This window comes from Octodon degus, unplaced genomic scaffold, assembly GCF_000260255.1.
Source record: "Octodon degus isolate 3935 unplaced genomic scaffold, OctDeg1.0 scaffold00045, whole genome shotgun sequence".
In the NCBI taxonomy this organism is placed as follows: Eukaryota; Metazoa; Chordata; class Mammalia; order Rodentia; family Octodontidae; genus Octodon; species Octodon degus.
The window spans coordinates 10,721,617-10,731,346 of NW_004524621.1; the positions used below are offsets into that span (position 1 = coordinate 10,721,617).

At 47.6% G+C, this 9,730-nt stretch overlaps 2 protein-coding genes across 3 annotated transcripts; both read left to right on the top strand.

Moving 5' to 3' along the window:
* The first annotated feature begins 4,141 nt into the window (after positions 1-4,141).
* On the top strand, positions 4,142-6,237 carry Hint2 (histidine triad nucleotide binding protein 2). Of its 2 annotated transcripts, none has more exons than XM_023716010.1 (5): positions 4,142-4,290; positions 5,440-5,580; positions 5,710-5,784; positions 5,884-5,956; positions 6,062-6,237. In XM_023716010.1, exons 1-5 carry the CDS (start codon positions 4,210-4,212, stop codon positions 6,151-6,153), a joined length of 462 nt encoding a protein of 153 aa, XP_023571778.1. In that variant the 5' UTR covers positions 4,142-4,209; the 3' UTR covers positions 6,154-6,237. The 2 variants fall into 2 exon arrangements, with proteins under 2 accessions (XP_023571778.1, XP_004631916.1); XM_004631859.3 differs by having other exon boundaries at positions 4,146-4,290; positions 5,680-5,784.
* A 1,289-nt stretch (positions 6,238-7,526) lies between these two features.
* On the top strand, positions 7,527-9,678 carry Spag8 (sperm associated antigen 8). Its single transcript, XM_023715905.1, has 7 exons — positions 7,527-7,632; positions 7,720-8,395; positions 8,502-8,673; positions 8,837-8,882; positions 8,962-9,076; positions 9,189-9,251; positions 9,362-9,678. Exons 1-7 carry the CDS (start codon positions 7,595-7,597, stop codon positions 9,524-9,526), a joined length of 1,275 nt encoding a protein of 424 aa, XP_023571673.1. The 5' UTR covers positions 7,527-7,594; the 3' UTR covers positions 9,527-9,678.
* The last annotated feature ends 52 nt before the right edge of the window (positions 9,679-9,730 follow it).

Consider the following 9,730-nt stretch of genomic DNA (forward strand, 5'->3'; position numbering starts at 1 on the left):
ATTTTTAAAAAGGCTGGGGAGATGGCTCAGTAGAATAAGTGCTTGCTTGGCAAGTGCAAGGACCTGAGTTCAATCCCCAGTTCTGACAAATAAATAAATACATTTAAAAAAAAAAAGAAAATATGTAGAGAGAGATCTGCAGAATTGAGGAATCATTTTTTAGGAGGGAAAGGAGAAGAGACCAGTAGACAAAAAGACCTTGCAAGATGCAGAATAGAAAGGAGAGATTCCCCAGTAAGAAGATACCAAAGGGAGAGAATAAGGTCAAGGCAGGGGTGAAGGGATTTGCTCTGAACAAAAGAACAACACAGCTGGGTGCAGTGGCTCAAACCTACTCAGAAGGCTGAAGCAGGAAGGTCACAAGCTCAAGGCCTGCCTGGGCAAATGAACAAGACCCTGTCAAAGAGGAGAGGTGAGAAGGGAAGAAAAAAGGGAGGAGAGGGAAGTCAGGGAAAATTCTATTCTAAAACCAAGAAGAAAGTTTGGAGCCTTTACTATGCTTTAGGAAGCAGAAACTTGTGGAAGTTCCCCTATAAGGACTAAGGGTGGGAAACAAGACAAAGAGAAAGGTGAAGTGAGGGGTGGTTAAGGTAGGGCATTTAAGAAAGTCCTGGATAGTTTAGGGTACAGTTAGAAATGAGAACCAGTTAGAGAAGAAAAGAAAAAAAAATAGATTAAAGGGTGGTGATGAGAGGGTTTCAGGAAAGATTATTAGGACAATAAGGCAAAAGTGGGATGAGGATATGGAGAGAGGAGGCAGTGCAAATAGGGAAGGAAAGTGATGCCAGGAAGCAAATGACAGGTGAAAAAAGGAGCAATCAAAGGAGCAGAAGTCTCTAAGGGGCCAGATAGTAGGTGCTGTACAGAGAGGGGAGTCAGAGCCTGTGCAGCTTCCAGACAAGAAGCTGCTGTGAATAGAGAAGCCTTCAAGCCATGGATCTGCAGCAGAACCTGCAAGGGGGGGGGGACTGAGGAAGTCCACAGGCGATGCTGAATGGGCGTAGGGAGTCTTACACTGGTACGTCCTGGGACTTGAGAGAACTTTCCCTCCATGGACCTCAGTTTCTGAACCTACTAAGCAGGAATAACCTATGTTGCCTGGTCTCTATGAGGATCCAAAGAACTAACTCACTTCTACGCGCTTTGTACTCACTATCCCTCCAGGCTGTTTGTCTTCTTCTTCTAGAACCCAGGTCCATGATTCCCTCCCCTTATCCAAGGCAGCTCTAGGGTCTTCCAGTGATCCAGAGGCACAGAGAAGAGGCCATTCTGCATTCCCTTCCATTTAAAGAAGCATCTGCCTTCTGGGGGTGGGGGATGGAGCAACCTAGACTTCAAGGACCCTGGAGAAAACCCTGACCCTATGGAGAAGGAAGGACTTTCTAACAGCAATATAGCTAGCTACGTAACAGGGATTTACTAACTCTAGAAGTAAGGTTTCTCAACACTGGTTATGTGTACCATGATAACATCCACATAAATCAGTTAATAGCCAACAACAGAGTAAGAGTTACTCTGATAAATCCACTCAAGGAAATAGTATACAGCCATTACAAAGTACATTTACATACACTATGTGATCATGAAAAATTAACCGGAATAATAATATCCCATACATGTTATCCTATATTGTGAAAGGAAATAAAACACCTAATGTTATTCATTCAACAATTATTGAAGGGGCCGGGGAGATGGCTCAGTGGAATAAGCACTTCCCTGGCAAGTGCAAGGGACTGAGTTCAAGCCCTAGTTGCGCAAAAAAAAAAAAAAAAAAAAAAAAAAATTGAGCATTTATATGTGTCAAGCCGTGTGTTTAAAAAAACAAAACTGGGGCTGGTGAGATGGCTCAGTGGTCTAAAGCACCTATTTAGAACAAGCTTAGCAAAGCATCAGGGACCGCGGTTCAATCCCCCAGCACCACATGCCCGCCAGCGCCGCCCCCTGGTGGGCTGAGCTGGCCACACACACACACACACACACACACACACACACAAATAAAAAATTAAAAAATAAATAAATAAATAAATATAAAAAAACAAAACTGCCAGGCATGATGGAATATGCCATAAACCTAGAAATAGGAAGCTGGGGCAAGTGTACAAGTCCAAGGCCACTCTAAGCAATTTTTTTTTTTTTTTTTTTTTTTTTTCGGAACCAGGGATCGTACTCAGGCCCTTGTGCTTGCCAGAGAAGTGCTTATTCTACTGAGCCATCTTGCCATCCGCAACTCTGGGCAATTTAAATTTAGTAATTTAGTGAAAACCTGCCTCAAAATAAAATTACAAAAGGACTGGGAAGCTGTGCATGGTGCCAAACCCCTATAATCCCAGCATTCATGAGGCAAAGGCAAGAGGACTGCTTTGAGTTGAAGGCCAGCCGAGGATACACCATGAGATCCTGTCTCAAAAAAAGTCTGAGTATGTATCTCAGTGAGAAGGTCCTGGGTTCAATTCTCAGAACTAAGAAAAGAAGCCAGGGTTATAGCTCAGCAAACTCATGTACAAGGTCCTGAATTTGATTCTTAGTACAAAAAAAAAAAAAAACAAAAAACCCACCCTAAAGATACTGTGGCAAATTATTCTATATGTGAAACATCAAACTAAAACTTAGTCTTAGTGTCTTTGTGACACTATGTTTATATTTGTGTGTGTGTGTGACACTGTTTTAGTTGGCCTTTGTTTTATTTTTGAGGCAGCATCTAGTCCTGTAGCAAAAAAAAAAAAAAAAAAAAAAAAAAAGTATCAAACCAAGTAGAAGTCTGCACTAAGGAGTTAGAAGGCAACTTTTACTACTGGAAGACTGGGGAACCCAGAAGTTCAAACCACCAGCCCAGAGTCAAGTTTGAATTCAGTTTAAATATGGTATGCAAGTGGAAAGTACAAAGCTGATACAAGAATTATGTCACATATTCTCAGGCAGGTTTGCACAGGAACATTCTGGAAGGGCAGGGTCTGAGAAGAGCAGGTAGGGTTGAAAGTGTCCTTGACTGGGCCAGTCTTCCCCCAAACATGCCGGCCTTGAAGCCCTTAAAGCAAGCTGGAATCACCATATTTTTAAAACAAAAGCCGGACACAACGGATTTGACCCACACGCCTTAAGGGGAAACATGGGCCTAGACAAGGTTAGCTACCTGACAGGAGCATGAGCATAGTCACAGGCTATGAACTGATTTCTAACATAACATATTCTAACATATATCCTACAAGTCCGCTATTCTGTAAATGTGCCCTAACAGTTCAGATTAGCTTCAAACTCACTATGAAGCCTAGGCTGGCCTTCATCTTGCAGCGATCCACCTGTCTCAGCCTTCCAAGTACTGGGATTACAGGTGTAGGCCGACCATGCTTGGGTCATACATCAAAACAAAATTTCCACTAGCGCAAACTTGATACAAAGAAAATGTATCGCATCCCCTCTTGTGAAAAGAACACTGGGTATCTACTACTTTTGCCTTAAATAAGTGCAGCAAAGAGGACACTCCCATCCTCGCCCGATCTTTTAAAAATGAAAAAACTACCTTGGACACTGCATAATATTTAATCTATAAAGAGAACGTGTTAAGGCATAAAATTAAGGAGGAATTGCCCTTTATAATCTTTGAGCTGGTGAAGGGTCTGAAACTGCCCTTGGGGAGAAAAGGTTGCACCAAAGGAAAACTACTCCGGCGCAGGTCACCTTTAGATCCGCCCCAGCGGCTCCTGCAGCCAACAAGCACGCGCCCAGTGCCCTCAAGAACCCTGCCCTCCTGGCCGGTGCCAGGAACGGGTCTAAAATACAGGTGAGGGAGCTATATAGTAAAAGCCCAGAAGCAGAGAGCCCCACCACTCAGGGGCCTCAACCTGAACCCAAGGTTGTTTATCTAAGTCAGACAGAATACACTACGGGGAGGTTTCTTAATTCTTTGATTTTAACCTCACAGCGAAAACAGCGTAATCCAGCCAAAAGGTACTTGCGCACTGATTGGACCACGAAGTCGATAGAACGGAAAATTGGTACTCGTTGGCAGAAGCAGCCAATGGGATGAAAAGATCTTGCCCCTACAGGGCAGCCGAGCCAATAGACTAATAGTGCCCAGAAGCGTGCGCCAATGGGATGGCAGGGCCCGCCCAAGTGGACCAATGGCCACCGCTCTCCCGCTACCTAATAGCCCACCTCCCTCCGGCAGCTGAGTGGAGCTGGCCGGGTGAGCGGGTCTCGCAGCCCAGGAAAATGGCTGCGGCGAGGGTGCTGGCTGCCAGTTTGCGCGCGGCGCGCAGAGCTATGGCGGCCGCGGGGGCACGGGGGGCGCAGGTGAGGATGGCCGCCGAAACGAGGACGGGGTCCCGCAGGCTGCGACGCCGGGGGGAGGGGGGGAGGCGCAGCACTCTTCCGGGCACCCGAAGGCGCGCGCAGCCCAGCAGTCTCTTAGAGCCGCTGCCCAGCTCAGAGGACCCAGCTGAGGGACTGTGCGGTGAGATCGGACTGGTGGAGGCAGAATTGAACTGGCCACGACCGCCAGTTCTGCACAGGCCCGGCTCCTAGGTCCGGTCAAGGACGGTGCAGGGCTGCGCCTCCCGCTTGCGTGATGCCTCGCTGGCTCGGGGCCTGCTCCCGGCCGCCCCAGTGTTCCCTGCAAAAGTGAGCTTTCTCTTCTTGTATCCAGCCTCGGCCCTCTAGCCTTTTAATAAGCACCCCTATTAACCTCTCATTCCTACCACTTTCCTGAAGCAACTTTGGGGGTCAGAGGAATCTGATTCACTCAACATGATGCACAGATGCACGTGAACTCAGCTTTCTCTGAGTTCATGGGAAACTGGAACAACTCTACCTCCAATCCGCTGGAGCTGAGTGCGCTTAATTGAGCTCATACAACGCCACTTAAGTTTCTAAAGTTAAAAGTCCACAGGAAGAGATCAGAAGTAACACCCAGATGAGGGAACAACTGATAAACAGGGCAAATGCATTAAACCAAAAATAAAACAAGTAACAAGGCTTAAAAGATCAAAAAGCAAGGAATATAAATAAGTGAAAATAGACTAGTAATACACAGAGTGTCCAAATGGCTTAACAGATAATGCATATTACCCTTTTATTTTCGAAGATGAAAAAAAAAAAAAAAAAAAAAAGGTGGTTTGATGGTAGAATTGGAACTTAGACCTAATCTTGAGGCACCCATTCTGGATCCTTTTCTCTGTATAGTAGTGTGTTCCATAGGCACATTAGCAGGAATCAATTGCACACCTGAATCCTACACAGTGATACTGTCTTATCCAAACAGACCCAGTATCATATGCCCTACTCTCTGATGCTGAAGCAGTACAATTCAGAAACATTTCCCTTGGGTGGGAACAACTCATATATTCTTAGAAGGATGCACTTAATAACTGTCAGACCCCAGCCCCAACTAAGGACATGGAAATTGCCAACTGCTCCCTTTTGGTGTGTCTGACCCATCTTCAGGTCCGAGGAGCTTCAGGTACAAGTGGTGGGAATGAAGTGGCCAAGGCCCAGCAGGCAGCTCCTGGAGGAGCAGCCCCAACTATCTTCTCTCGGATTCTGGACAGAAGCCTCCCAGCTGACATTCTATATGAGGACCAGCAGGTGGGGTCCCCTTAGGGCCCAGCCCCCTTAGAAAGTTCATAAACACCATTCTAGCCTGACAAAATAACATGATGCTCTCTGGCCTATCACTGCTCCCAGTGTCTTGTGTTCCGTGATGTAGCTCCACAGGCTCCTGTGCATTTCCTGGTTATTCCTAAGAAGCCCATTCCTCGCATTAGCCATGCTGAGGAAGAAGACCAGCAGGTGGGGAAATCAGGGACAGGGGTTGCCTGGGAAGAACCATAGACTAAGGTTTTGCTCTCTATGAATGAAGCTTCCTATGTCCCTCTCCTCTCCCAGTAGCTTCTAGGACACCTCCTCCTAGTGGCCAAGAAGATAGCAAAGGCTGAGGGCCTGGGAGATGGATACCGACTTGGTGAGTGACTTGGGACCCCCTCCTGTGAATTCCAACTCTTCAATATGACCTTCATTCTTTGACCTCTCCCATGATCCGGTCCCCCTAACCTCAAGCTCATTTCAGTGATCAATGATGGAAAACTGGGCGCACAATCTGTGTATCACTTGCACATTCATGTACTTGGAGGCCGACAGCTCCAGTGGCCTCCGGGTTGAACCTGCAACTGACCAAGGACCCCAGACCTGAATGCTTGGATGGGGAAGGGACTCTGTGATGCTAATAAATCTCTTATTCTTCAATTTTGCATCCCTGTCTTAAATATTCAAAAGATTTATGCCACAAAAGGGAAGAAAACTAATTTGGGGCCATGATTTCCCTTGGCAATGGGCAGAGACTGGGAAGCTGGGACAGGAGGATTCCAAATTTGAGCCCAACCTGGGCAACTTAAGGAAGATCCTATTCCAAAAATATATAGAAAACAGCCAGTGTTATAGCTCAGTAGCACAATGCCTGCCCAGAAAGTGGGAGGTCCTGACAATTAGTAAGAGAGAGAGAGAGAGAGAGAGAGAGAGAGAGAGAGAGAGAGATTAAAAAGGGCTGGGAATGTAGCTCAGTATAAAAGGCCTAGATTCAATCTCCAGTACCTTGAAAAAAAATCCGACACAAACATGCAGAGGAAACCACCATTGGTGGTTAAATAGATCAACTGATGTCAAACAGGGCAAGTGCATTACTTGCTTGTTGATCATCTACATAACCAGTGGCCTCTCTCGGCTCATATTTGTACAAAAGCAGCAACAGGAATGACCTGGAAGGAGTGGGGGGGGGGGCGGGGGGAAACAGCTGTAAGTCATACTCCATTCTGGCCCTTACCCAGAAGCCAAACCAGGTCCTATAGGTTATTGAGAAAAGAGTAGTCAATATAACTGTCATCTATTGGAAAAGTAATCACATGTACACACAAAAGCTGCTACCTATGTGATACTATATATGTCTTCCCATTTTGTTAACTGTTTCATGTATTTTCATCCTTTAAAAAAGCTTTAGACTTCTCATTCCCAACTTTTTTTTTTTTAAATTTTTTTTTTATTTATTTATTTGAGAGAGAGAGAGAGAGAGAGTGTGTGTGGTGTGTGTGGGTGGCCAGCTCAGCCCACCAGGGGGCGGGGCTGGCTGGCATGTGGTGCTGGGGGATCGAACCGCGGTCCCTGATGCCTTTGCTAAGCTTGTTCCAAGTAGGTGCTTTAGACCACTGAGCCATCTCTCCAGCCCATTCCCAACTTTTGAAAATGAACCGAAAAAAGAAAAGAACCAAGCATGCTAAAGGGAAACTACTGTTGCCCTCCACAAGCACACTAAGCTTTTGTGTAATGCTCTAGCTCTATGCTTGTCGCCAACACATCCCCATAAGCAACCACCTTAGTTGCAAAGAATCACACTCTGGCCTGCAGGGCGAGGCTTCAGTCCCGCGGAACCTTAAAACCGCAGCCAACACCGAATGGAATCCAGACCGGAAAGCCGACTCCCAGTGAACACTAAGTTTAACACTTCCGCCCCGCACAGGGCTACCCCCCCCCCAACTCCACGCCCAATTTTAGTTCTGCGCAGGCTCCTGGATTACCGTCGCTATGGCAACCTGGTAGCGGGACACTGAAGATGAAGCCCAAGGAGTCTATGCAAGGATCGCGGTCGCGGTGAGAGCCGCAGGGGTAAGGGGACGAGGGAGGTCAGCGGACTTCTGCTGCTCTCCTGCCGGCCTTGACGCATTCCTTTTCTTTCAGAGCTTTAGAGGTAGAGCCGAACTCCGAAGGACTAACGACTGCCGCGGAGCCGTTTACGTCTTCGGATGTCGGATCTAGGCCTGCCCTAACAGCTGCAACCACAGCAGCTGCAGCCGCTTCCACCAACAAAGCAGGTCTCATATGTTCAGAGACCCTAGAGCCCCATTCTGGGTTCACGGAGCCTTCCTCTGACAATCTTGGGGCAAAATGTGCAGGATCCCTCCAGACAGGCCTTGAGAGCCCTGACTGTGAGCCTGCCCATGTTTCCTGTATTGCTCTGGATCCCTGTACTCAAACCGACCTTGGCTCAAGCTCTGGCCCTGCTCCTACCTCCAGCTGTGGTCCTGGCAGTGGCTCTATCCCTGGCTCTGGCTCAGGGCTTGGCCATGGTTCTGGTCGAGGCTTCCATCTTGCCTCTGGACCTTGCCCCAAGATTAGCCCCTGCACCCCTCAAAGGTTCAAAAATCTCAGGCCAGATCTTTTCCCTGATAATACCTCCTGGAATCCCCACTGCTACTGGGCACCTCAGAAACCACCAAACTGGGAATTTCTGCAAGTCTCAGAACCTGGTGCCCGAGGGCTGTGGAAACCCCAAGAGGTTGAAGGAAAGCCTCAGTTTCACTGCAGAAGACCATTAGCACGGGGCCAGTGCCTCCTCTACAACTGGGAGGAAGAGGTATTACGTTTATGGCTTTTCCCTTCCCACCTTCCATGGGGAGTGAATGGTTTCTGGTGAGGGGGGAGGTACTAAAAGAAATAATCACTGAACCTGGGGCCCACAGAGAGCCACCAATCACCTGGATCAAGTCCCAAGCTCAAAAGATGGCTCTGAGAGTTTCTTCTTCCGACATGGGCACCAGGGGCTGCTGACCATACTACAGTCACCTGTGCTCTCTGCCACCACCCAGAAAGACTCATACCAACCACCAAGAAACTTCTGTCAGCCTCTTCGAGGTATATGAAGCAAGAGAGAGCAAACCAGAAAGAGTCCATCCTGAAGAGAAAACAGTTTCTGGCTGGACTGTGGATTATTTGATGGATATAAAGGAAAATCCCAAGATTTCCCTTCCTTTTCTTGAATGTGTCTTAACCAGACCTCCACTCTGCCCTCCCACAGGGAAGCGTGAAGCTGTACTGGAGATGCTCCTGTACCACCAGATCTGGTGAGATACTGGGGAAAGGGGAAGGAGGGGGAGGAGAAACCTTGGGAGAATGGCCTTGATAGCCCCCAGGGCTATGCAGTAAAGAGCTACAGGAAGAGCAAGAAACCCCAAGGAAGCTCTTTGAGGTCGAGTCAGTGACACATCATGACTACAGAGTAGAGCTGATGCGAGCAGGGCCTCCTGCCCCAACAAAGGTGAGACACCATCCCATCCCATTTGTTCAGCTGGGTTCTCAAAGGTGGGCAAGCCCAGAAGTTGTGAATGAGGGCCAAAGGGCAGGAGTTACTCAGTATCTCTCCCTAACAGCCTCACGACTACCGTCAGGAGCAACCTGAAACCTTCTGGATACAAAGGGCAGGACAGCTACCGGTATGTGAAGGTAGACTAGGTATTAGAGGTAGAAAAGAAGGCAGGGGAGAGGCTGTTCCGTTGTGACTTGAGGGAGGGTAAGATCTGTCCTCATCCTGGCAATTCTCTAGGGTGTCAGTTACATCAGGACACTGGACACACCATTCCGGAAGAACAGCAGCTTCTCGACACCAGTACCCTTGTCTCTGGGACAGCCTTTGCCCTATGAATCTGACAGCTACCCCCACCAAATGGGCGATATGTCTTCCCTTGCCTGTCAGGGAGGAAGGCATTGATAAGGAAGAATGGCTGCTGTCTATCAGTTGAGGTAAAACAGGATATGGAATTTGGAATCTATTTCTGTTTCTAGTAGAGAAGTGGGTGGGAAGGAAGTTAATTTTCTCTGTACTTGATGGAAGGGCTTTACATAAACGGTTCTCCCTCATCCTAAGACTGCTGATTCATTGATTGTGCGAGCCACTGGATCCATAAGGCATAAC